The following is a 27,496-nucleotide window of genomic DNA, read 5'->3' as shown; positions in this document are numbered from 1 at the left end:
TTAAAATGTTACCCCCTTCTGGTATGTTTATTGCATTGGTGATATAATACTGATTCTGTACATTATATACAGGCCTATGGTTATGAATATATATATTATATATATATTATATATATATATGCCAACATTACATCTATCCGCGTGTAACCAGAAAGACTGAGAGGTAAGAAATCCTCCATTTCCGTGCACAGCTTGCCTCTAACTGATCAGATCCCCGCGAAATAAGTTATGCCTTAGAGCTGGGGTCCTCAAACTTTTTAAACAGGGGGCCAGTTCACGGTCCCTCAGACCGTTGGAGGGCCGGACTATAGGGGCTGGCAGTATGTTCCCCCACAGGCATAGAGCCTCCAGCCATACAGTATGCCTGTGTACTGCCCCATTTCAGTGTTCCGACCACCGCTCCGGCCATAGCAGGACCGGAGGATCGGTGGTCAGAACACCGAAGGGACGCGCCGCTGGTAAACACTTACCTCCAGCGCGCGTCCTTGCTTCTTCGCGTCCTTGCTTCTTCGCTTCTTCTCCGCGCTCGGTTGCCATGGGTGCACGCATGGGATGTCAGTGACGTCGCTGCGTGCGCCTGCTCCCGGCGGTCCCCGCGTTTTTAAAGTAAACGCGTGCCGCAGGGACTTCACAGAGGCATCCTTGTGTTCCGAAAGCATCTTTCGGAACACATGGATGTCCTGAGGCAAAAACACCCGGCGGGCCGGGTAAATGCGCTCCGGCCCGCGGGCCGTAGTTTGAGGACCCCAGCCTTAGAGAGAGAAAACCGACAGAGGCAGCATCTGTGATCTCAGATATAAAACATGATCTAGGACTTCTAACTTACGTCTAAGCGTGTCATACGTCCTGTCCAAGACACCATATACGGCCCCCCCCCGTGTGGAACTTTCCACCAATCACAGCACAAATCTGGTCAGGTGGCCTCACTTGCAAACACCCCCAGTCCTCCAGCAGTCCTGTAGGATTGAGCGTGCGAATCGATGTGTGTGAATGAAGCACACTGACTGCATGACATGTAAAGGAAGGGTCATAGAGAGGTCTGGAGAGATAGACGTGCCGCAGCAGCACGGCGAGGGTCACCTGGTCCAGCTGCTGTATCATCGCGTCCTTCCTGCGGTCGGCCGTCATGGAAACGCTCAGCCTCTGCTGCAGCTCCAGCATTTCGTTCTGCAGGTTCTGAATGAGCCGCTCCAGGTGCTGCAGGGAGAGAAAGGCTCGGTCATCGCAACCCGGGGCGACCCGACAATATCCTTCCTTACGGGATGGCGCATGACTCTCCGCTTGGGGATGGAGGGTAATTAAGACAGCGCCGAGAGGGTTTAATTAAAGCCCCCCCCCATGTGATGCACTAATGAGCTTAGAGCACAGCAGATTAGCATCTGATCTGCAGTCATGACCGATGATGGGAAGAGACAGAGGTCACGGGAGAGGTAAAAGCGGAAAGGGGAGAGGGACGAGGGACGGAGACACAGAGGTGGACGCCATATTTACACCGGATAGGACAGGCAGCGCTAGCTCAAAGCCGCATAGGAAAAGATATGAGCGCCAGAACCATATGGGACTTTCTTATAGGGTTCGCTGGGGCTAAATGAATATATTGGAGGAACAAACGAGTGCCGCGGCTAAAGCTCCCCATTCCCTGCGCAGCTCCAGACATCTGTGAGTTATTGTGAGGTTCGATTCCACTGGGAAGAGAGTTTCCCGGCAAGAAGCCGGCTGTCCGAACACCATGATGAAGATCCGACATGAAGATGTTTATCTCGGGGATATTGTTCGGTCAGCTCGGTGATGGACTATTCTGTTCTAAAATACCCCACGGCCAAGTGCAACCGGTTCTAAAACGGGTGTTAAGTGTTGACCACCCACTTAAATCAACAGAATGCATCGTGGTTGATAAGTGGAGCAGCCTCCCAGCAGATGAGTTAGAGGTTAATACAGAAAGAGAATGTAAACACGCATGGGACAGGCACACGGCTCCTGAATCCAAGACGAGACCGATGGCTGATTAAGGTCTTTACAGAAGGAAAAAACGGGCAGACTAGGCGGGGGCCAGATGGGTCTGACCTGCCATTACATGCCATGTTTCTGTGAACTTAGTGAGCAGTCCCTGGTATATAAGAGCTACAATGAGTTAGCTGTAACGACTGAAACGTTAGTAAGTTATTGGTCTCACCCACTGGGCCCTTACTTAGACTCAAGCCTTAATCAGTCGTTGGGTCCCGTCCTAGATTCAGGAGCCGTATGCCGATCCCATGCATGTTTACATTCCCTCACAGTATTACCCTCTACCACTTCTGCTGGGAGGCTGTTCCACTTATCTACCACCCTTAAATTTCCTTAAAACTTCCTTAAATTACATCCAAGCCGCTGACCCTCTAGTTTTAGATCTTGCCCCGATATTTCTCCTCCGCTGAAATAAACCCACTGAATCTGAATGCTATGATGGAGCGCAGGCAGAGACGAGAGAAAACGTAATGAAGGAGAGCGATGTACCTTGCGCCGGGTGGTCTCTCTCTCTAGAGCGTCTCTCAGCTGCAGGTCAGGCAGGGAGGGGGCCGCGTTGTATAGAGTCGAGTAGTGAGGGAAAAGCGCCTCCAGGCCGGAGAGAGACAGAGGAGGGGAGACATTGTGCGCAGGACGGATGCTAAGGAGGCAAAGTAGGAAGGGGATAAATAACCCGTTACCAAGGATACACGTTCTGTTAATGTATACGCGATCTAAAGTCAAGAAACTACGTCTGCAAACAGTTACTATTCCCATAGGGCAGGGGTGTCCAACCTGCGGCCCTCCAGCTGCTGCAGGACTACATCTCCCATAATGCTCTTTCAGCGAAGGGGCTGGCTGAGGAGTATGGGAGATGTAGTCCTGCAGCAGCTGGAGGGCCGCAGGTTGGACGCCCCTGCCATAGGGAATATACACACCACACACGTAGTGACCTCACGGAGTGACTGGCACCCCATACACGCGCTACACACACATAGTGACCTCACGGAGTGACTGGCACCCCATACACGCGCTACACACACATAGTGACCTCACGGAGTGACTGGCACCCCATACACGCGCTACACACACATAGTGACCTCACGGAGTGACTGGCACCCCATACACGCGCTACACACACATAGTGACCTCACGGAGCGACTGGCACCCCATACACGCGCTACACACACATAGTGACCTCACGGAGTGACTAGAATGTATGTATATATGTTCACACACACATATATATATATATATATAGATATATATATACACATCCATTTCAAGGGCAACGAGCACTCAAAGGCTTTATTAACCTTGTTATTTACAGACTGATCACTAGGTGGCAGCGTCACTCACTTCAGCAGGGAACTTGTGCAGTCACTTGCATCTTCTTCTCGTTTATCGATGGACAGGCCTACAGGAGGAAGCAACAAAAATCCGTAAGCACCCCTGGTAAGGAAGGCGCGGACCACACGGTAACGTCGCCACAATCTATTCACTAACCGTGTGAAATTCCAATCTTGCTGAAACCGAGCATGTTCTGCAGATGCCCTCTCAGTGACTCCATCTGCGAAATGTACGGGGACTCCTCCTGCAAAAAGAACAAAACCAGTAAGAATCAACTACACAGCGTTTACCGTCACTACACTCATTTACTAAAATCGCTGGTATCGCATACTTCTTCTTTTACTTTACTGAGAGGGTGGTAGATCGGTGGAGCAGCCTCCCAGCAGAAGAGGTAGAGGCTAATACAGCAACAGGGTTGCATTCCTGTCTCTTTGACCGCACACGGGCCTTCATTTTGTCACAAACCTTTCGGGGTTCTTGCAGCCTCGTTGACGTTTCTTCTGCTAGATCGTCCACCTCAGACGCCATGTCATCGGCTTTGGCCAGCAGTTCTTCTACCGTTTCAGCGCCCTCGGGTATCTCCTCAAACTCCTCGCCTTCCGACTCTCGGCTCCTCCTCAGGGAAGCGTAGAGCTGGGGGGTCACCCTGGAGGTGGCCGCGCGCCTCACAGTGGAAGGGGACGTGGAGAAGAGGACCGGTGGGGGAGAAGGAGCGAGAGAGGAGCCCTGGCGGGGAGATGTGGGAGAGGAGAGCGGAAGAGGCTCTATGCCGCTGAGAAGTGAGGCGTCTCGGAGAGAGAAGGTATGGGGAAGAGCCATGGAAGGAAGAGACAAGCAGGAGGCTGCGAAGAGAGAAGAGAGTTTGTGATCTGTATATACTTATTGCTCAATATCCATATCATCCTGCCCCCCCCCCCATCCCCATAAATACCACCGCCGCTGCCACAACACACCGTGTGACATCAGTCAGCCAGCGGGTGCAGAGGTAAGGAAAGGGGCAGCTCCTTTTTCTATTTGGGAGGTTACATCCAGCCCGGCGAGCGCAGCCCGTCCTTATTTAATGTTATTTATTACGCCAACGTAATGGAATCCTCCCAGAGATTATACTATTAAACTCCTGCATATACGGCATGCAATGTATATAAAATATTAAACCCTGTAATGTATGCAGAATATTACACCCCTGTATACACACCCTGAAATGTATGCAGAGTATTAAAACCTGTATGTACACCCTGTGATGTATGTAGAATATTAAACCCCGGCATATACACACCCTGTGAGGGATATAAAAACATTAAAGCCCTGTATATACACCCTGTAATGTGTGCAGAGTATTAAAACCTGTATATACACCCTGTGATATATATTACACCCCTGGATGTACACCCTGATGTATGTAGAATATAAACCCCTGTATATACACCCTGTGATGTACCGTATTTGCTCGATTATAAGACGACCCTGATTATAAGACGACCCCCCCAAATCTGAATATTAACTTAGGAAAAAAAGAAAAAGCCTGAATATAAGACGACCCTAAAGGAAAAAAGTTTTACCAGTAAATGTTAATTCATGTAAACTATTTTTTTTAATAAAAGCTATGATTGAGAAAAATATTTTTTTTGTTTTTATTTCTTGTATTTTCCAACCTGTCCCCCAGTTACGCACATCTGCCCCAAGGCTTGCCACACCAATATGGCACTGTGGCCCATGATATGCCTTTTAACCCTCTATATGCCACTGTGCCCCATGGTATGCCTTTTGACCCCCTATGTGCCACTCTGCCTCCAGAAATGCCTTATACCCCTATATGCCACTCTGCCTCCAGAAATGCCTTATACCCCTATATCCCATTCTGGCATTTAGGGGGTTAAAATGCATATTATGGGGCAGAGTGGCATATAGGGAGGTATAAGGCATTTCAGGAGGCAGAGTGGCATTAAGGGAGTTAAAAGGCATTGTATAGAGCACTCTGCCTCCAGAAATGCCTTATACCCCTATATGCCACTCTGGCATTTAGGGGGTTAAAATGCATATTATGGGGCAGAGTGGCATATAGGTGTATAAGGCATTTCAGGAGGCAGAGTGCTCTATTAAATGCCCCCTTAACGCCACTCCAGAAATGCCCTATGCCCCCATTTAACACACACACACACACACACACACACACACCCCCCCCCCCCCTATACCCCCATTTAACTAACACACACACACACACACACTCTCCCCTCCCAGCCCTCTCTTACCGGTGCTTCCAGCCGGGGCAGCGGGTTGACGTCGCCTTCTGCTGCAGCCGGAAGGAGGTGGAGTTGGCAGCGGGGGTTTGTATCCGTCCGTCGCGTATACTTTCCCCGGCTGTCAAAGATCAGAGTTCCCCGCACCGGTGCGGGGAACTCTGATCTCTGACAGTCGGGGAAGGTTTGCGCGACGGACGCAGACAACCCCCGCTGCTAGCCACACCTCCTTCCGGCTGCAGCGGACGTCAACCCGCTGCCCCGGCAATACAGCAGGAAGCACCGGTAAGTGTGTGTATGATGGGGGGGGGGGGGGGTGAGACAGGAGGATCCAGGTCCCCTGCAGCGGTGCGGGGGATCTGGATCTTAGTCTCCTAATCAGACTCTATTTGAGGTCTGATTAGAAGACGACCCCGATTAGAAGACGAGGGGTATTTTTCAGAGCATTTGCTCTGAAAAAAACCTCGTCTTATAATCGAGCAAATACGGTATGTAGAATATAAACCCCTGTATATACACCCTGATGTATGTAGAATATAAACCCCTGTATATACACCCTGTGATGTACGTAGAATATAAACCCCTGTATATACACCCTGTGATGTATGTAGAATATAAACCCCTGTATATACACCCTGATGTATGTAGAATATAAACCCCTGTATATACACCCTGTGATGTATGTAGAATATAAACCCCCCTGACCTACCGGATCCTCTTCCATATACTCACAGTATCACCTGGTTTCTGTGCCCTAACAGCCTGTGAATATTAACGTATTCCCCTTCAAAACCCGCTGCTGAGGCCGCCTTGTTACGTAATCTCCCTGCGACTACGCGTCTCACCGCTTCACCATGGCAACAGGAGCTCAGCTCGCTAGGGACCTCCATCTTTGTACACCTTCAAAGCTTTATGCCTTGTGTCTGCATATGTGTGAACACGAAGGGTGGCCCAAGATGGCTGACGCAAAACAAACACGGAAACCGACAGCCGTCTTCCTGCGCCCGGATAAATTCCGTTAGTTCACTTACTTACATACATACATACATATATACATACATACATACCGGCTGCTTCATATTGAAAAAGCTCACAAAGCCATAAACCGCCATGGAGTATAGTAGGAAAGCTGTGGGATGATTCGCCGATATTTCCCTTCACACACTCAGTGGAGCTCGCCTCCTTTCTGGAACAAATATTATGCCCGCTTCAAACATGGCGGAAAATGGGCCTGCCAGTAAGAGGGTTTTATTAGTAGTTGGTGGGCGTGTCTTTTATCCCGGAAGCGCTGGGAGTAGCTGGAGGCCGCAGGGTGAGGCGGTATAGATGCACTAAAGGGGTGTTTTGGGGCCAAACAGCCGGCGTCTTGAAATATTTTGGGGAGTTTTATATCAGTCGCATAGAATATGCAAAAATAATAATAATAATAATATAAAACAGGGACGTCCAAGTTTTTTGTGCAGCGGGCCATTTCATCAGCAATGAATGTGTTTGTGGGACGCATTCAATTTTCATTGAGAGAAAATATGGCCCAACCTGCTCAAAATACACATGCGGTTGCGGCATTAAAGGGGTTAATGTCGCATGATCGCTTTTATGGAGCAATCGGGCAGCAGGGGAGGGTCGGGGCAGATCCGAGACGCAGACCTCTGCCACCGAGCCCCGGCAAGTAGCGCCGCTCCATTTTAACACAGGACGTATATATACGTCCATACTGAGCTCAGGGGGGGCCGCATGTTGGATGTCCCTGATATAATAAATATATATATGCACCATTATTCTATAATAGGGATGTCTGAAGCCGGTCCTGCTCCGGATTCTGCTTACCGTAAGCACACTGAATCTGTAGGCACGCGTTTAGGCGGAATCATTTTTATTTAATTCGAAACCTTTTACCCTCTTGTTTTGTCTCGTGCCCCCCCCCCCCCGATCTGATTGATGTTCAGCCGGTTATGCCCAAAGCCTTTGATCGTTCCTCTCGTTTCTTTCCAGATGACTATTCACAACCTGTATATATTTGACCGGAACGGCATTTGCCTTCACTATAGCGAATGGAATCGGAGAAAGCAGGCCGGGATCTCCAAAGATGAGGTGACCTTCTCGGGGGGAATCATATTTAATGGTGTCGGTGACTGGGTGGGGGTGAATTCCATTTGCCGTATTGTAGGCCGTACCCTTATAGTTTGGTGCCGTTTTACAGAAAAGAAATGTCTCCCTACCTTATCCACCGCCTGCTTCCGTGTCCCCGTCTCGTTTTCCGCAGCTCCGCTTCTTCTGTGTTCTTCCTTCGTCCGCTTCTCGGCACTGTTGACCAGGTCTCCCATAGTGCTTCCTCGAAAGGGCAATTTTGGGGGAGAGGCTGTCCCGGTGTGGTGGCACCACACTTCTGTGGAAGTACTCCCAAAAAGCCTGAAGCTGGTCAACAGGGAGAAGTGGGCGAAGAAAGAAGACAGAAGAACAAGAGGCAAGAGGAGCAGTAGGAGAAAAGGAGACAGGGACACCGAATTGGTCGACAGAGAAGGTAGGGAGAGATTGTGTGAGAGAGCGCGCACGCGCGTCAGGGAGGTGAGAACAACCGCGTTTCCGGGAGACTTATCTAAACCCCGATTATAGAAGAAGAAAAAAAGTGCGGCCTATGATTGGGGCTGTAAGGTATTTAATCTCTTTGTTCTTTCCTACCTCGCAACACCTTCTCTTGTCGTGATCTCTTGTCTCCTTTTTTTCCCCTTCAGGAGTACAAACTCATGTATGGGATGCTTTTCTCTATCCGATCGTTCGTCAGCAAGATGAGCCCAGTTGATATGTATCCTTTGACTTTCTGCAAACTCGGCAATACCCTCGCAAGAGAGAGAGAGAGATGGAAGGAGAGCTGCAGTTTCATCTCTCTGACTTCACTTGGCATTACGAATGGTCAGACCCAGTCAGCGTCTCTTCCAAAGATAACCTCAGGAGCTCGGTGTAATATAGAAATGTATTGATCAATGCATTTACCAGGGCTGGCTCTCTATAGTGCAAAGTGAATTCACGTAGTTGAAACCACAATTGTAATTGCTTTAGTGAATAACCCCCCCCCCATGGAGGTGTTGGAGGAAAATTAGGTTAGGAGGGAATTACAACTAAGGTGGTTGCGATATTAAAAGAACACAACAGATGTTGGAAATCTGACCAGGAGTTAATTTTTTCTTTAACCAAAATGGCACAGGAAAGATGGCTTCCTCTGCTTCCAGACAAGCAAGTACAAGCTGCATTATTATGAGACGCCAAGCGGCCTGAAGATGGTTATGAACACAGATCTTAGCGTTGGAAGTATACGGGAAATCCTGCACCAGATTTACAGCACGGTGAGAGCCCAGATGAGTTTTAGTACCTATTGAGGGAGGGTTTAGCTGGAATAGAGGGTTTATACTCTATGGGATCCACCTCTGGCAGATGTGTTGGGTGTTTTGGAGCCGTCGGTGCTTATGTGATGTATCCTAACTTTACAGACAATAGATACCTAGAAAAGCCTTCCAGTGGACATAGTAAAAGCAAACACGGTAAATGAGACTGCGTTGAGAAATCCTTAAAGGTGATACATTAATAAGGGCGGACAAGATGGACCATCTCCACCGGCCATCACCTCTATGAACTATGAAGGCTTCCTACTGTCCCAATTATACTCCTCATGTTCTTCCCCTAATGTAATTCTGCCTTCGATCAGGACGGTGAGCCGCGCGTTTTTACCTCTCCTCTGCTCCCTGTTCTTGCTGCCAGTGAAATGGAGCACTTCCGGTAGTGCGGTCTGTCGGCGATGGCCGTCCTGCCCTCTTCTGCTCATTCTGTGCTAGTGCAGCCTCCAGCTCAGCTAATATTCTCTTTTATCAAGATAGTGGAACTCTGTCTCAAACACCGTACTAAGCGGGATGTTTACTCAGCGGACCCGACCTTCGGGCTATCTCTAAAAAAAAAATTGGCAGACGAGTTAACCATTACAAGTTTCCACCCCCCCCAACTTGGAATTTGAGGGCCGAACCATCATGGTGACGGGAAAGGACAGATGGTAGCGTTCTGCGTGTTATTGATTATATCGGGTTGAATATGCCGGGTAGTCTGTCAGGTCTCGTCTCGTCAGACCCCTTGAATTTATGTATTATATTAAGCGCCGTGTAAATTGTTGGCCCTATCAATAAAAGATAATAATCATCCATTATGTAGAAGGCGTCCGGTCAGATGTTTTCTTTATGCAGTTCTGTGGTATTTAGGATATGAATAATGAATCGTTTTCTTTTTATTTATTTATTTTTAAATTTAACCCTTTTCTGTGGTTTATATACATGCTATGGTTAGTTTACTAAAGGGGGAGTTTCCATGAGTCGTGTTTCAGACTTTGGCCCTGTCTCATGTATAGTTAGATTAGTGAGATTTCTCCAGTCTCATCAATTACATTATACATTATACAGGGCCTGCTCAGCCCGATTTGCTGTAGAAACCTGCCAGTGTAGGCTCTTCATAATAAATAGTGAAGTGATGGGGTTGAAGCCATAACTCTCCTGCAAACTCTCCCTTTTAATGAATAAACCCCCAATATTGTGACTTTTAGGGCTGTAGAAGACTGATATTTATTGTATTTTATATAGCGCCATCATACTGTTAGCATAGTAGGTAGCGTATTAGTCTTGCGTAATAAGGTCATTAGCTTGATCTTTGCACAGGCCTTGGCGGTTTTTTTCCCCTTTTACTGAGAGGGTAGTAGATGAGTAGAACAGCCTCCCAGCAGAGGTCCAAAAGGCTAATACAGAGAGGGAATGTAAACATGCATGGGATAGACATGCGGGTCCTGAATCTAAGACGAGACCAGCGACTGATTAAGGTTTGAGTCTTTATGTTAATGGATATTCTGTTTTCTTCCCCAGATATACGTAGAATATGTGGTGAAAAATTCCCTCTGCTCCCTGAGCGAACCGATTCAGAGTGAACTTTTCAAAACCAAACTGGACGCGTATATCCGCGGCCTCCCTTTCTTCTCTGCCCGGGCCGGCTGAGGACGAGCGCCACCTCTGTATCCCCCCCCCCCCCCCCCCGCTCGCACCTTCACCGCCCCGGATCCGAGCCCAGCGGCTTTGGCTTTCATCGGTTCTCTGATCACAGTCAGGTCCTGCATTCTCCCGACGTTCTGAAGATGTCCGCATCCAGCGGCAGATTGTGGAGTTTCTTTCTTTGATCTCTTTATGTAGGCAGAGCTGATGTTTTAAAGGGGAGGAACTACAGAACTATTCTTTTCTTTTTGAGTCTTATTTCCCAACCTGGAGCTTGTCCTGCATAACCTAGAGGTAGAAGGATGGGTTTCTTTAGTCATTACCCTTTTTTAACTACATTATATTTGGCCAACCGAGCCCTTCCTGCAGGAGACGAGGGTCGGCCTTTCATAATGCAAAGTAAAATCAGTGTATTGTTGTGCTTACCTAAAGTGTGTTTAAAATCTTCCCATCTTTATCTTTAGACCCGGTTCTTCTGATGGTAGGTTGTCATGTATGACCTCATTGTACAGTGCCGTGGAATCGGGTGAATATATAAATAAAAAAGATCATTTCGAACCAATACCCTGCTCTAAAGCTGCGATCTGCCAATGGCCGCCTGGAAGTAATCGTACCAAGTGCCCTGGAGGTGCTATATAAATGAATATGTACCTAATAAGATAATATACGTAATAACAGGTATCAAGGCCGATAACCGTAGATGGCGGTGCTGGTGGGGTAGAATAAACTCATACGAAAACATCCTGGGGGGTTGCCTGTTGGGAAGTGTCGCACAGATTGCAGAGAGAGAGGCGTTGTATCCGTTATCGCTGGCTAACCTTATTAAAGGACCAGACTTTGTAAACTTGTCTTGTCCTGTACTATATACTGAATTTCCTGCAGATGATAAAAAAAAAATAAAGAAAATTAAACGTAAAAGAACAATTACAACGTTGGGAAAAACTACAATTTATAAAGACACGGAGGCTCCCATTATGCTTATCTCTTTTCTTTATTTCCCTCAGCAGCAAAGAAAGAGAAAACATTTTCAAACGAAAAATATATGCATAAACAAATACACCAATCACAGGTATACATATATATCCAATGAGGGCCCTCCAAGGATACCCCTCCTTCCTATATAAGCGTCTGTATCCTGAACACCTTCCTCTTTTCTTTGCTGCTCCCTCAGAGATAAGTATTGCCGTTTTTTTTTTTTCTGGTCTTGTGTATGGTTTCCGGTAGTCTTTGCCTTTCATTTGTGGGTTCCCCCCTCCCCTCCCTCTGTCCAGAGGGGCTGTCCCGCATTCCCTTTGGTATTTACGCGTTTTTTCTATGTGGTACCTACCTTTTCTGTGCGTCCTTGCCGCTCGCGGCCTTCCTTATCTGCCGTTTTTGTTTTGTCTTCGGCGGCCTGTTCCTCTCTCTCCTTAGGTTTTTTCGCGCATGCGCGACCTGTGTCAGACGCGCGGCGGCCATTTTTGTTGAGGTAAGTTCTCTCCTCTCTTGCCAGACCTTACGCGCGGCCGTTTCGCATCGCGGCGGCCATTTTAGTTCAGTGCCGCGGGGGTTTTTTGTGTTATTTCAGGTTCGGCTGCTCGGATTTCTGCCGTTTTTTCACGGTATTGCTAGTTTGTACTTGTTTTTTCTCCCGGTCAGACTGGTTTTTGTTATTATGTTCCCCAACAAAACTGCCTCTTCAGCTGAATCGCCAATGATGTCTGGCCAAGTTGTTGATGACACTCGTGCTGAGGGTTCGGGCCCTAATGATTCCCAAGGGGATGCCCTCACCTCTCAGGAATTCCATTCTTTGTTGGATGCCACTATGTCCAGGTCAGTTAACCAGGCCCTGCAGTCTGCTATGGGTCTTATGTCATCCAACATCTCTCAATCCATTGCTTCTGCTTTTCGGGCTGTTCAGTTCCCGGCCACTACTCCTAATCCTGACCTAAGTGGACGTGGCACTTCAGACGGTCTTTCAGGCCGTAAGGCCTCGGCCAAGACTCACCATGTTACACATTTGACCTCCAAAACTAAGATGGACAAGGTACGCCCTGTCACTGATGACGTGGTTGCACCACGTAAGAGAGCCCACCATCGGGCAAAATCGATGCGAAAATGGAAAAAGGCAAGATCCTTTTCCGATTCGTCCGACTCTGAGGAGGCTTCTGAGGAGGCATCCGATATTTCGGATCAGGCTGAGATTTCCTCGTATGAGGATGCTGCTCCTGCGGATGGGGGAGTAGATGACCCCGGCCTTCATGTTGTTGGGGAGGATGCCATTATGGATCCTCAGGGTGAGCCCATGTTTAATCCAGATGACTTGCACAACCCCAGGTCAGCGGAGTGGTTTCCCTCACCACATGTGGCACAATATGTGGCCTCCAGGGTTCGTAAACCTTTGGATAAAGTGGCTAGGAATAAGTTGCGGGCTGAATGCCCTAGGCCGTCTGTACCAGATGACGCCTGTGCCACTCCTGAAGTTGATCCTAAGATCGCCCAATTTTTGGGTAAGACGGGCTGGAAGTCTAAGAAGGGTTTGGAGTTTTCCCTTCGAAATTGCCAGGATAAAATCCTGGATATCCTGGGTCCAGCTACTAAGGCTTTTGAGACAGTAAAGACGGCTCTCTCTGATAATGCCCCGGTGGACTTGCTGGAATTGCGTGGATGGCTCCAACGCATTATCTGTCTGGTTGGCAACGCTAATACTGCTGTGGCTTCAGAGAGGCGCAAAGCCATTCTCCTGAAAATAGAGCCAAAGCTTGTCAATATGGCCGTGTCTGAGCCTGGCCCGCAGGCAAAAGGTTTGCTTTTTGGCGATTCTTTCGTCAAGGACCTTGGTTCGTTCGTCCATACTTTCACGGCTTTGGACAAAGCGCAGTCTAATATGCGCAAGGTGTTTCGAGGGAAGGTTTTTGGCGGGGCCAGTAGACACAGGGGCCGTCTACCAGGCCGTCACTCCAGAGGACCATATCACGGTCCCCGTGGCCCCGGTCTTTCCAGATCCCATTTCCAGGACCACAAGCCAGCGTCCTCTGCCTTCTTCCCCCAGCGTCAGCGACCCTGGCAGAACAGAGGAGCTAGAGGATCCTACCAAGGCAGGCGCCCTTATGGTGAGTACACATCTAACCTCTTTGCCTCCCGCCTCTCAGGTCGGGGGCCGACTGCGTTTCTGCGTCGAGGCCTGGAGATCTTTGACAGCGGATCCTTGGGTCCTAGATACGGTGCGGGGCTATCACATCGATTTCCTTCAGACCCCGATTCAATATGGGCTTCCCGGGGTGATTCAGTTCTCGGAGACGGACAGGTCGCTGGTTTCTCAGGAGGTTCAAGCTCTGTTTACAAAAGGGGCCATATGTCCCATTCCCGACTCCTCGCCAGGTTTCTTAAGCAACTTGTTTTTGGTGGACAAAAAGAGCGGCGGGGTGCGTCCAGTGATCAACCTCCGTCCGTTGAATGCCTTCATCTCCTACCAACATTTCAAGATGGAGGGCATTCATTGTCTGCGGGACCTGTTGCAGGTGGGGGACTGGATGGTCAAACTTGATCTCCAGGATGCCTATTTGACGGTTCCCATAGCCGCGGAACATCAGGATTTCCTTCATTTCAGATGGGGGTCCCAGCGGTGGAAGTTCACAAGCCTGCCGTTCGGTCTTTCGTCGGCGCCCTGGTGCTTCACCAAGCTTCTGAAGCCTGTGGTGGGCAAATTGCGCGCGAACAGAGTTCGTTTAATCATTTATTTAGACGATTTGCTCATTATGTCTCAAGACGTGCGTACTCTGCAGCTTCATCTGTCGTGGACCATATCCCTTCTACAGAACCTGGGTTTTCTGGTCAATTGGAAGAAGTCGGATCTCCATCCCTCTCAGTCTATGGAGTTTCTGGGATTCCTGATCAACTCAGTCCGAGGGTCCATGCATCTCCCGGTTTCCAAGGTGAAGTCTATCAAAAGAGAAATCAGGAGGATTTTGAGACGGCCGACTATTTCCGTCCGCAATCTGGCGCGGATTATAGGGACTCTGTCGGCGTCGATCCAAGCCATTTTTCCCGGTCCTCTCCATTATCGTGCGTTGCAGAGGCTGAAAAACCGTTCTTTGCTACAAGGCCTTTCTTACGACGCGATCGTGCCTCTCGATTGCGGAGCTCTCTTGGTGGTTGACCCACATGGATGCATGGAACGGGAGAGCGATATTCGGCACAACTCCCGACGTGGTCATAGAGTCCGATGCCAGCCTAGAAGGCTGGGGAGCAAGATGCGGTCACTCTTCTACAGGAGGCAAATGGTCGTTGGAGGAAAAGCGGCTCCATATCAATTGTCTGGAGCTTCTGGCGGGGTCTTTCGCCGTTTGGAGTTTTTTGGGAGATTCATTAAACTGCTCCGTGCTTCTTCGGCTGGACAACGTCTCGGCGGTCAGGTATATCAACCACCTGGGCGGGACAAGATCTCAGGCGCTGTCGAGTCTGGCGACGGAGTTTTGGCACTTCTGCCTGGCTCACAGTATCTCTGTTCAGGCGGAGCATATCCCCGGACTGAGCAACCGTGTCGCCGATTGGAACTCACGCCATCTAAAGGATTCCGGCGATTGGCGCCTGCTTCGCTCGGTTTTCCACCGGATTTCGAGTCTTTGGGGACCGTTCGAGATCGACCTGTTCGCCTCACGGTTGAATACTCAGCTTCCCAATTTCTTCAGTTGGAGGCCGGACCCGGAGGCTTTGGCGTCAGATGCGTTTCTCCAGGACTGGTCGTGCCGCGGGAGTTACGCGTTCCCTCCCTTTTGCCTTCTGGCACGAACTTTGCTCCATCTTCGCCGGTGCGGTACCCTTCTGGTCCTCATTGCCCCTTTGTGGACCCCTCAACCATGGTTCCCTTCGTTGTTGGAGATGGTCGTGGACTTTCCGCGCCTGCTTCCGCACAGTCTGGACCTGGTTGTGGATTTGGAGGGGTCTCCTCATCCTCTACTTTGTCAGGGCCTTCTTCCCCTGTTGGCTTGGAAGGTTTCCGGGGACCCTGGTTTGTTCATGGTGTTTCGAGATCGACTCAGGATCTCTTGGCTGGAGCTTGGGCGCCAGGAACTAGACGCGCTTACGGTTATGCCTGGCACATGTGGGAACGTTGGTGCGTGGGACAACGTGTGGATCCCGTTTCAGCTTCTGTAACGATGGCGTTGCGTTTTCTCACGGATTTGTTCGACAATGGTTTGGCATATCGCACCATCAACATTTATAGGTCTGCTATCTCCGCTGGACACGTAGGTTTTGCGGGGGTACCTTTGGGGAAACAGGCGGTTATTTGCCGTTTGCTTAAGGGTATGAGGTTGTCTCGCCCGCCTCGTCCTAGGTATTCGGGCTTTTGGGACGTGAACATTGTTCTTGAGTTTTTAATTTCGTGGCCCGATAACGCTTTACTGTCTCTTCAACAGTTATCTGCTAAGTTGGTAATGCTGTTTTGTCTTATATCCTGCAAACGTGTGTCGGACGTTCGGGCGCTGGATATTTCATCCAGATTTTTTACCCCTGAGGGTGTTCGGTTCGACATTTCCAGACGTACCAAAACTTCTCTTACCTCTGTTTTTTATCCCTTTTTTCCTCTTCAGCCACGCTTGTGTCCTGTGGATTGTCTTAAGGCGTATGAGGCGCGGACTGCTGTTTTTAGGGACGGCTCACGTCCCGAACTCTTTTTGTCTTTTCGTAAGCCTCACTTGCCTGTGTCGACCACTACGTTGGCCCGGTGGGTCAAATGGTTGTTGGATGCTGCAGGCATCGATACTTCCATTTTTGGCCCTCATTCTACTAGAGGGGCCATGGCGTCTAAGGTTGCTTTTTTGGGATGCCGGTTGGAAGATCTCCTCAAGGCGGCGGATTGGTCCAGGGAGTCTACGTTCAGGGAATTTTATTTTAAGCCTTTGACTCATTTTTCTGCTACCGTTGTGGACCAGCTTTAAACTAGCATAATGGGAGCCTCCGTGTCTTTATAAATTGCCAGATTTTACTAGTTTATGACGTAAAGTCATGATTTATAAAGACACGGAGGCGAGCATTATTCCCACCCTGATCTGTTTTTTCCTCTTCTTTTAGGATTGGGTTTGTATTCCCTCCCGTTTATTTTGTGTTTTGTGTACTGTATAGTATTATTTATTATTATTTCTAATTAATTTTCTAATTAATTTTCTTATGGTTATTTTGTATTGCCATTTTATTATGGGCTTCTTTCCATTTCTGGCCATGATTGTATTTATGGTGATTGTTTGCTTTGCTCAACGTCTCGATTTCTCTTTATTTTCAGCGTGAGGTGATTGTTTGATTGCCTTTTTTCCCACCATGTTCTGGTTGATGTGACGGTTTCTTCAGTTCGTCGGTGTTTCCAGGTTACTTCGACTGTTTACTGCTCTTCGGTTCCGTTCAAAGAAAAGAGGAAGGTGTTCAGGATACAGACGCTTATATAGGAAGGAGGGGTATCCTTGGAGGGCCCTCATTGGATATATATGTATACCTGTGATTGGTGTATTTGTTTATGCATATATTTTTCGTTTGAAAATGTTTTCTCTTTCTTTGCTGCTGAGGGAAATAAAGAAAAGAGATAAGCATAATGCTCGCCTCCGTGTCTTTATAAATCATGACTTTACGTCATAAACTAGTAAAATCTGGCAATTGTTAGAAACACCATTCCCACATGAGACCTCGTGGCGCAACGGCAGCGCGTCTGACTCCAGATCAGAAGGTTGCGTGTTCAAATCACGTCGGGGTCAAAATTTGCGTCCTTTTGCGTGCAAGCTAATAATTCATCGTGACAGAAGTAAACATATTTTAAAAAGCACCGGGAATTCTCCTGCACCCAACCCCCACGCGTACAGTGGATCGGTATAACATTACTAACCATTCTATTTGGGCTCAACTGCCTTACGTTAGTAATGTTATGACACTCTACTCCACATAATTTTGGAGGAAACTTGATGAAATGCTTACTGTACCCTGCTTTGCTAATTTATTAATAAAACATGACTTTCCTAGAAACAATTACACTTTGTGGACAAAAAGGTATGATGGCCACGCAGGTTTCGCAACATGGCCGGTTAGCTCAGTTGGTTAGAGCATGGTGCTAATAACGCCAAGGTCGCGGGTTCGATCCCCGTACGGGCCACGCTTTTGTTTTCACAGACGTCCTGAGAGTTTCTCAGATTGCAGAGAGAGAGGGCTTATGTCAGTTATCGCTGACCCCTGATGGGGGATGACTAACCGCAATAAATGACCAGGCATTGTAAACTTGTATTTTCCTGTACTATATATATGTATATATATATATATATATATATATATATATATACACCCACCCTCACCCAATGGAACGTTAACAATAATGCATTGTAGTAGCTAATTGCACTTTAAGCTTATGTAGACCGCCAAATGTAAATTTCTAAAACCCCTAACCTTGTCAGCATGCAATAAGTTTCGAAGGTTCTACACCCTCTAAACAGAACTCCTTTTCTGAGTAGCGAATCTTGTGGTTGTTTTGTGAATTTCCTGCAGACGATAAAATAAAATAAAGAAAATTAAACATAAAGAACCCTGTAGTGTAAAAGAACACTTACATCGTTGGTCAAAACTACAATTGTTATAAACACTCCACACTACGTGAGACCTTGTGGCGCAACGGTAGCGCGTCTAACTCCAGATCAGAAGGTTGCGTGTTCAAATCACGTCGGGGTCAAAATGGTGTGTTTTTGCGCTCACCTCATACTTGTAGGCCATTACCAGAAAATACCATTACCCAACTGTCAGCCTCACTCGAACCTCTCTTACCTTCCATGTTAACCCTTTCCTGCCCAGACACAGCAGCCTCTTTTTACAACAACACACTTGCTTCATCCCTCGACACCATAGCTCCAATTACTACAAGTTACCCCCGACAATTTAAACGCCAACCATGGCATACCAAAACCACACGGTATCTTCAGAAGTGCTGCCGCACAGCTGAGCGCTACTTCAGAAAATCAAAATCCAGCGAAGACTTTACTCATTATAAATTCATGCTTCACACCTACAACTCTGCCCTCTCTCTCGCCAAACAGCTCTACTTCTCCACTCTCATATCCTCTCTTTCTTCCAACCCACGACGCCTTTTTTCTACTTTCAACTCCCTTCTCTGTCCCTCCACACCCACACCACAAACCTCTCTCACTGCCCAAGATCTTGCTACCTACTTCAAAGAGAAGATCGAGACTATTAGAAAAGACCTCTCTTCCTTACAACTCCCTCCTACACCACTCACCACCACCCTCTCTACTCCTACTATACTAACTGCCTTTTCCCCTACAACCAAAGAAGAGATAGCCACTCTTCTTTCTTCCTCTCACCCAACAACCTGTCCCCTTGACCCCATCCCTTCACACCTCACAAAGTCTCTATGTCCATCCCTTGGTCCATCACTTACCCACCTATTCAATCTTTCTCTATCATCTGGATCTGTACCATCTGCCTTCAAGCATGCGCTAATCACACCAATTCTAAAGAATCCTTCCTCAGACCCCGTCTGTTTGACTAACTACCGCCCTATCTCTCTGCTTCCTTTTACCTCTAAGCTGCTTGAACGGATTGTGTACAATCGCCTCACTAACTTCCTCTCCTCTAATTCCCTCCTTGACCCTCTACAGTCTGGTTTCAAATCTCTTCACTCTACTGAAACAGCTCTAACAAAAGTCTCCAATGACTTGCTCTCTGCCAAAGCTAAAGGTCACTACTCTATTCTAATTCTACTGGATCTCTCTGCTGCTTTCGATACTGTTGATCACCACCTTCTTCTTGACTCACTTGCTTCTATGGGCATTCGAGATACAGCTCTCTCCTGGATCTCCTCATATCTGTCTAACCGTTCCTTCTCTGTCAGCTTCTCAGGCAACACATCTTCGCCCCTTCCACTTTCGGTTGGTGTCCCCCAAGGTTCAGTCCTTGGCCCTCTGCTGTTCTCTCTTTATACTTCCTCTCTTGGCAAACTAATCAACTCATTTGGCCTCCAGTATCATCTATATGCAGATGATACCCAAATCTACCTGTCTTCTCCTGATCTCTCTCCATCTCTCATGTCCCGGATCACCAGCTGCTTGTCTACTATTTCTTCATGGATGTCACAACACTACCTGAAACTTAATCTTTCTAAAACGGAACTCATTATCTTCCCTCCCTCCATCTCCACTCCACTACCTGAATTCTCTATCACCATTAACAACACAACAATCTCTCCTACTAACCAGGCCCGATGCCTTGGGGTCATCCTTGACTCAAACCTCTCCTTCATCCCTCACATTCAGTCCCTCGCCAGATCCTGCCGCCTGCACCTAAAAAACATCTCTCGTATCCGCCCATTCCTCACCCAAGAATCCACAAAAACTCTGGTTCATTCACTTATCATTTCCCGTCTTGACTACTGCAACACTCTTCTGGTTGGCATTCCACTGTCTCGACTCTCTCCACTACAGTCTATCCTTAATGCCGCTGCTAGGCTCATCTTCCTTGCACGTCGCTCCTCTTCTGCTTCCCCCCTCTGTGAAACCCTCCACTGGCTTCCGATTACCTTTAGAATTAAATTTAAGATCCTGGTACTGACATATAAGGCCATCCACAATACCGCTCCTCCGTACATTTCTGACCTCATTAGCAAATACTCTCCTACTCGATCCCTACGTTCCTCCCATGGGCTAAGGCTCTCCTCCTCACTCATCACCTCTTCCTTTTCCCGTCTACAAGATTTCACTCGAGCTGCCCCATATCTCTGGAATCTGCTCCCAAGGAACCTCCAGAATTCACCCTCCCTCCCGACATTCAAGAAACATCTAAAAACCCACTTCTTCAGAGAAGCATACCATCTTAGCTGCTAGAACATCCTTGTCATTGATACCCCCACAATACCTCTCACCCTTTCTCTATGCCTTATGTTTATCACCCCATTTTCCCTCTAGATTGTAAGCTTGCGAGCAGGGCTCTCTCCACCAAATGTATCGGTTTGTCTTAGTCTGTCAATTCTTGTCTTGTCATATCCCTTGAATTTATGTATTGTATTAAGCGCTGCGTAAACTGTTGGCGCTATATAAATAAAAGATAATAATAATAATAATAATAATAATTGATTATGACAGACGCAAACATATCTTAAAAAGCATTCTCCTGCACCCTACCCCCACGCATACAGTAGAGGGGCTGAACTCCCTAACATTAGTAATGCCACTCTACTCCACACCATTTTGCAGGAAACTAGATGATATGCTTACTGTACCCTGCTTTGCTCTAATGTATTAATAAAAAAAAGGCTTTACTAGGAACAATGGCACTTTGTGGAAAAAAATTAAATGCAATTGCTTGGCTGTTGTAGACCATGGCCATACACTACTCAATATATGGCCGGTTAGCTCAGTTGGTTAGAGCGTGGTGCTAATAACGCCAAGGTCGCGGGTTCGATCCCCGTACGGGCCATCTCATCTTTTGGATCTATTATTCTGTTACGCCACTGGTGCGAATGAGGCAGAAGTGCTTCTCGGCTTGACTAAGCAAGTATAGCATATCCACCATGTACTGTATCTTTAAATCGATATCTCTGTCACTTTTTTACTACTTTCTCCAGATAAAAGCTCCTATATATACTTATATATACACCAGAGAGATACAATAATACCTCTAAATCATAGCCGACGAGGAACGGTTATGCTTTGTGGAAAAAGCTTTGTGGTCCCTTTAAATGTTCACGGTGTTCCTTTTGCACAGTAATATTAACTTGCACCCCCTACTTATTTACATTTAGGAGACCTCGTGGCGCAACAGTAGCGCATCTGACTGCAGATCAGATGGTGGTGTGTGAACAGTTCGTTAGAACGTGGTGCTAATAACTCCAAGGTTGTTGGATTGATCACTGCATTGCGACAGCTGGACCAGTCTATATGGCTTCCTGTATGTGACAAGCCCACACGTGTGACCTCGTGGCGCAACGGTAGCGCGTCTGACTCCAGATCAGAAGGTTGCGTGTTCAAATCACGTCGGGGTCAGAGGTGCGGGGAACCAGCAGCGTACCTAGCGGGGGGCGGAGGGGGGCGGTCCGCACCGGGTGCCGCTCATCAGGGGGGTGCCAACTTGCCGGCACCCGGCACCCCTGCAGAGACGGACAGCAATGTCCGCCGCTGGAGGAGCAGGCTCGGAAGGGAGCGGTATCGGAGGTCTTTAGCAGACCTCCGGCCCCCTTGAGTGAGCCTCCGATATCGCTCCCTTGCGATCCGCGCAGCAGTGCGCTGGGATTTGTTGTCAGATCCCGGCGCACAACACTGAAGCCGCGCCCACTGCTGTCCGTGCCCTCTGACCCGGAAGAAGATAGAAGAAGAGGAGGAAAAGAAGCTGTAAGGAGGAAAGGTAGGAAAGCATTCAGTGAGTGAGAGTTGATTGGTGTGTGTGTGTGTGTGTGTGTGTGTGTGGATTGGTATATGTCTGGATTGGTATATGTGCGGGTTGGTAAGTGTGTGAGAGTGATGGGTGTTATGCTGTACCATTTCCAATGTATTTTTCATTATATAATTATGCTCTAGTACATCATAACTCCCATCACTCTATACTGTTCCATACAGTGGCAGAGCTGGGAGGCAGAGGCCTTGCACCCCCACCGCAGGACTCCTGAAAGGTAAGTGAACTTCAAAGTGGGAGAGGGTAGATAGTTAGGAGGGGGTAGATAGGGAGAAGGGAGTGAGACGGGGGGATAGGGGGTAGATAGGGAGAAGGGAGTGAGAAGGGGTAGGTAGGACAAAAGGGAGTGAGAAGGGGTAGATAGGGCAATCATACTCCTATCATGCCAAGTCTGCGAGTACATCCTGGAATCTGGGTATGCCTGGGCATGATAGAAATGTGATTGCTGTTAACAATCATATATATATATATATATATATATATATATTAATATTGTTATCTAATTGTTTTGTCCTATTTTGGTGTGTTACTTACTTGAAATAAAAGTGTTAGATTTTTTTTTTATGGTGTGGGGGGGGCATATTCGGTTTCGGCCAGGTAAATGCTGCATTTTCGGTTTCAGTCCAGAATTCGTTTCGGTGCATCCCTACTACTAATGAAGTGGTAGGCCTACACCACATCAATGTTTGGCTTAGTATATAGTGATAGGAGTTATGCTGCACTATTGTCAATGTCTGGCTCAATGTATAGTGATAGGGATTACGCTGTACCACCGTCAATGTGTGCTTCAGTATATAGTGATAGGTGTTATGTTGTACCACCGTCATTGTCTGCCTCAGTATATAGTGGTAGGTGTTATGCTGTACAACCGTCAATGTCTGCCTCAGTATATAGTGATAGGTGTTATGCTGTACCACCGTCAATTTCTGCCTCAGTATATAGTGATAAGTGTTCTGCTGTACCACCGTCAATGTCTGCCTCAGTATATAATGATAACAGTAAGTGTTATGCTGTACCACCTTCAGTGTCTGCGCCGGTATATAACGGTAGAAGCTATGCAGTTTTAAAGTGTGGGGGTGGGGTGCCACATACAGGATCCGCCCCAGGTGCCAAATACTCTAGGTACGCCCCTGCGAGGAACTCTGATCTCTGACAGCCGGGGAAGGTCTGCGCGATGGACGCAGACAACCCCCGCTGCTAGCCACGCCTTCTTCCGGCTGCAGCGTAAGTGCGTGGGATCTAAACGCTGCCCCGGCTACATGACAGGGAAGTCAGAAGCACCGGTAATTTTGGGGGGGGGGGCGGGGGGAGTGTTAAATGGGGGGGGCATAAGGCATTTCTGGAGGCAAAGTGCTCTGTGAAATGCCTTTTAACCCCCTTAATGCCACTCTGCCTCCTGAATGCCTGAAACCTCCCTATATGCCAGTCTTCCCCATAATATGCCTTTTAACCCTCTAAATGCCAGAGTGGCATATAGGGGTATAAGGCATTTCTGGAGGCAGAGTGGCACATAGGGGGTCGAAAGGCATATCATGGGGCACAGTGGCATATAGGGTTAAAAGGCATATCATGGGGCACAGTGGCATATAGGGGGTATAAGGCATTTCGCGGGCAGATGTGCATAACTGGGGGGCAGGTTGGAAAATAGAAGGAAATAAAACCAAAATATTTTTCTCAATCATAGCTTTTATTAAAAAAAAATAGTTTAGATGAAGTAACATTTACTGGTAAAACTTTTTTCCTATAGGGTCGTCTTATATTCAGGCTTTTTCTTTTTTTCCTAAATTAATATTCAGATTTGGGGGGTCGTCTTATAATCAGGGTCGTCTTATAATCGAGCAAATACGGTAATAAAGTTACCTTAAGGTGCAGTTAGAGGTAAAGGGGAGCAAACTGAGGGGAATCTAAATCTTGGGGGCAGTGAAGATTAATGATGTATCTATTCATAAAAGTATTGTGTATGTGTGCTGTGAACAAGTCTGTGAATCTATGAGGGCACTATGGCATATCTGGGGGTATAAATCATATCTGGGGGTATGTGGCATATCTGGGAGGCAGTGTGGCACATCTGGGAGGCAGTGTGGCACATCTGGGAGGCAGTGTGGCTCAAATGTGCATAACTGGGGGGGCAGGTTGGGAAATAAAAACAAGAAATTCTTAGCAAAAGTTTTTTATTCTGCTGTTTGTTTTTAACATCCTGTTTGTTTATTAAATTATTTTAAATAAATGAAAAATGTACATTTATTTTTTTTATCCGATTAATCGAAAAAATAATCGACCAACTAATCGATTATGAAAATAATCGTTAGTTGCAGCCCTACATAGATCACAGGTCACACACCCCAAAGCCACCCCTGGCATCCACACTGCCCACATAGATCCTGACTAGCACCCAAATTACACACGTAAGACTTGCCATCTTTGTCCCCAAACAGCCCAACATGAGTCAACTTTGTCCCCAAACAGCCCGGCCTGTTCCATCTTTGTCCTATAAACACCCTGCCTGTGTCATCTTGGTCCCCAAGACTCAAAAACTCTGCTTGTGCCATTTTTGCGCAATTATACATCTATGATACACACAAACACTTTTACAGTCACTCATTAATTAATACTTTCATTCACACAATAATTTATTCACTCATTCACACAAATTCATTAATTCACTCATTTAGACAATTCATCCACACATTAATTCTCTCACTCATTCACACAATGCATCCACACATTCATTAATTTTCTCACTCATTCTCACTCTTTATTTCAATATTCTTACCACTCCCTTTCTTACTATCTCCCCCTCCCCCTTCTCACTATCTACCCAGTCTCCCCCTTCTCACTATCTACCCCTCTCTCTCCCTTCTCACTATCTACCCCTCTCCCCTTCTCACTATCTACCCCTCTCTCCCCTTTTCACTATCTACCCCCTCTCACTATCTACCCTTCCCCTTCTCACTATCTACCCAGTCTCACTCATTCACACAATGCATCCACACATTCATTCATTTTCTCACTCATTCTCACTCTTTAGTTCAATATTCTTACCACTCCCTTTCTTACTATCTCCCCCTCCCCCGTTCTCACTATCTACCCAGTCTCCCCCTTCTCACTATCTACCCCTCTCTCTCCCTTCTCACTATCTACCCCTCTCCCCTTCTTACTATCTACCCCTCTCCCCCTTCTCACTATCTACCCCTCTCACTCCCTTCTCACTATCTACCCCTCTCCCTCCCTTCTCACTATCTACCCTCTCTCTTTTTTAAGTTCACTTAGAGGTCCTGCGGTTGGAGTGTGAAGCCTCTGTCTCCCTCCTCTACCGCAACGCGCGCTGCTTCACTTCTGAGCGCCGGTATATGATGTCATATTCCGGGGCTCAGCATAGAATGCCGGCACCACGTCCGAGCTAGAGGCCTCTTAAAGTGCCATTGCGGGATTGTACCACAGCTAAACAGCAACACTGAAAAATGTTAAAAGAGCCACTGTCCCAAAATGTACTACAAGTAAGAAACGGTCTTGTCATTAAGGGGCTAAATATGAATAGTTCACATGAATGAATATTTACTAGTAAAACTTTTTTTCCTATAGGGTCATCTTATATTCAGTGTGATGACTTTTTGAAGACAGGGCACATGGCAAAAGCCAGAAGGGCCGCCAACACGTGGACCTCGTGGCGCAACGGCAGCGCGTCTGACTCCAGATCAGAAGGTTGCGTGTTCAAATCACGTCGGGGTCAACTTTTTTTTTTTAAATGTTTTAAGAAATTCATAGGACTAAGTGTGTCTTAATGTGTGTTAATTTTATTGTCAATGTATTGTCTAGAGCTTGTTCTAAGAATATTTATCTGCTAAAAAGTATCACAAACCTATTTATAAAATCTTCGCAGCATTGGCTTGAATCAGGAGGTGCCTTGTAGTGGTGTATTTTTCCTAGGGACACATGTCTGAATTAGACACCCATGTAGCTTAACATTTTGCAGAGATAGAAGATCTTCTGAAGGAGAGGAACACACCCTTGACTTATCATTAGACGGACAGTGTTCTCTGCTGGTAGGACACAACTGGCTTTGTAGAAAAAAAGTGATGATGTGACTGCTTGAGGGTGCTGACACATCATTTGCAGGTAAGTTGCACATGGCCGGTTAGCTCAGTTGGTTAGAGCGTGGTGCTAATAACGCCAAGGTCGCGGGTTCGATCCCCGTACGGGCCATCCCATCTTTTGGATCTATTATTCTGTTACGCCACTGGTGTGAATGAGGCAGAAGTGCTTCTCGGCTTGACTAAGCAAGTATAGCATATCCACCATGTACTGTATCTTTAAATCGATATCTCTGTCACTTTTTTACTACTTTCTCCAGATAAAAGCTCCTATATATACTTATATATACACCAGAGAGATACAATAATACCTCTAAATCATAGCCGACGAGGAACGGTTATGCTTTGTGGAAAAAGCTTTGTGGTCCCTTTAAATGTGCACGGTGTTCCTTTTGCACAGTAATATTAACTTGCACCCCCTACTTATTTACATTTAGGAGACCTCGTGGCGCAACAGTAGCGCATCTGACTGCAGATCAGATGGTGGTGTGTGAACAGTTTGTTAGAACGTGGTGCTAATAACTCCAAGGTTGCTGGATTGATCACTGCATTGCGACAGCTGGACCAGTCTATATGGCTTCCTGTATGTGACAAGACCACACGTGTGACCTCGTGGCGCAACGGTAGCGCGTCTGACTCCAGATCAGAAGGTTGCGTGTTCAAATCACGTCGGGGTCAGAGGTGCGGGGAACCAGCAGCGTACCTAGCGGGGGGCGGTCCGCACCGGGTGCCGCTCATCAGGGGGGTGCCAACTTGCAGGCACCCGGCACCCCTGCAGAGACGGACAGCAATGTCCGCCGCTGGAGGAGCAGGCTCGGAAAGGAGCGGTATCGGAGGTCTTTAGCAGACCTCCGGCTCCCTTGAGTGAGCCTCCGATGAGTTAAAGACCTCCGATATCGCTCCCTTGCGATCCGCGCGGCAACAGCTGCTGTGTGCTGGGATTTGTTGTCAGATCCCGGTGCACAACACTGAAGCCGCGCCCACCGCTGTCCGTGCCCTCTGACCCGGAAGAAGATAGAAGAAGAGGAGGAAAAGAAGCTGTAAGGAGAAAAGAGGAAAGGTAGGAAAGCATTCAGTGAGTGAGAGTTGATTGGTGTGTGTGTGTGTGTGTGTGTGGATTGGTATATGTCTGGATTGGTATATGTGCGGGTTGGTAAGTGTGTGAGAGTGATGGGTGTTATGCTGTACCATTTCCAATGTATTTTTCATTATATAATTATGCTCTAGTACATCATAACTCCCATCACTCTATACTGTTCCATACAGTGGCAGAGCTGGGAGGCAGAGGCCTTGCACCCCCACCGCAGGACTCCTGAAAGGTAAGTGAACTTCAAAGTGGGAGAGGGTAGATAGTTAGGAGGGGGTAGATAGGGAGAAGGGAGTGAGACGGGGGGATAGGGGGTAGATA

At 47.5% G+C, this 27,496-nt stretch overlaps 1 protein-coding gene and 8 non-coding genes across 9 annotated transcripts; all 9 read left to right on the top strand.

Moving 5' to 3' along the window:
- The first annotated feature begins 7,562 nt into the window (after positions 1-7,562).
- Positions 7,563-10,591, top strand: LOC149275325 (trafficking protein particle complex subunit 1-like). The gene is made up of 4 exons (XM_089504849.1): positions 7,563-7,661; positions 8,303-8,373; positions 8,773-8,911; positions 10,463-10,591. Exons 1-4 carry the CDS (start codon positions 7,563-7,565, stop codon positions 10,589-10,591), a joined length of 438 nt encoding a protein of 145 aa, XP_089360975.1.
- A 6,647-nt stretch (positions 10,592-17,238) lies between these two features.
- On the top strand, positions 17,239-17,310 carry TRNAW-CCA (transfer RNA tryptophan (anticodon CCA)). Its single transcript has one exon. It is a non-coding gene; the product is annotated as a tRNA-Trp (tRNA).
- Positions 17,311-17,628: 318 nt separating this feature from the next.
- On the top strand, positions 17,629-17,702 carry TRNAI-AAU (transfer RNA isoleucine (anticodon AAU)). The gene has a single exon. It is a non-coding gene; the product is annotated as a tRNA-Ile (tRNA).
- Positions 17,703-18,197: 495 nt separating this feature from the next.
- TRNAW-CCA (transfer RNA tryptophan (anticodon CCA)) lies at positions 18,198-18,269 on the top strand. Its single transcript has one exon. It is a non-coding gene; the product is annotated as a tRNA-Trp (tRNA).
- Positions 18,270-20,951: 2,682 nt separating this feature from the next.
- Positions 20,952-21,025, top strand: TRNAI-AAU (transfer RNA isoleucine (anticodon AAU)). The gene has a single exon. It is a non-coding gene; the product is annotated as a tRNA-Ile (tRNA).
- A 494-nt stretch (positions 21,026-21,519) lies between these two features.
- Positions 21,520-21,591, top strand: TRNAW-CCA (transfer RNA tryptophan (anticodon CCA)). The gene has a single exon. It is a non-coding gene; the product is annotated as a tRNA-Trp (tRNA).
- Positions 21,592-25,655: 4,064 nt separating this feature from the next.
- On the top strand, positions 25,656-25,727 carry TRNAW-CCA (transfer RNA tryptophan (anticodon CCA)). Its single transcript has one exon. It is a non-coding gene; the product is annotated as a tRNA-Trp (tRNA).
- A 399-nt stretch (positions 25,728-26,126) lies between these two features.
- Positions 26,127-26,200, top strand: TRNAI-AAU (transfer RNA isoleucine (anticodon AAU)). The gene has a single exon. It is a non-coding gene; the product is annotated as a tRNA-Ile (tRNA).
- Positions 26,201-26,694: 494 nt separating this feature from the next.
- Positions 26,695-26,766, top strand: TRNAW-CCA (transfer RNA tryptophan (anticodon CCA)). The gene has a single exon. It is a non-coding gene; the product is annotated as a tRNA-Trp (tRNA).
- Positions 26,767-27,496: the final 730 nt, after the last annotated feature.

The sequence above is a fragment of the Sceloporus occidentalis genome, unplaced genomic scaffold (genome assembly GCF_023333645.1).
Source record: "Sceloporus occidentalis isolate IW3139 unplaced genomic scaffold, rSceOcc1.0.p SCAF_292, whole genome shotgun sequence".
NCBI classification, from domain to species: Eukaryota; Metazoa; Chordata; class Lepidosauria; order Squamata; family Phrynosomatidae; genus Sceloporus; species Sceloporus occidentalis.
Note: the sequence above shows the minus strand (reverse complement) of the source record. Positions and strands in the feature narration are given on the sequence as shown.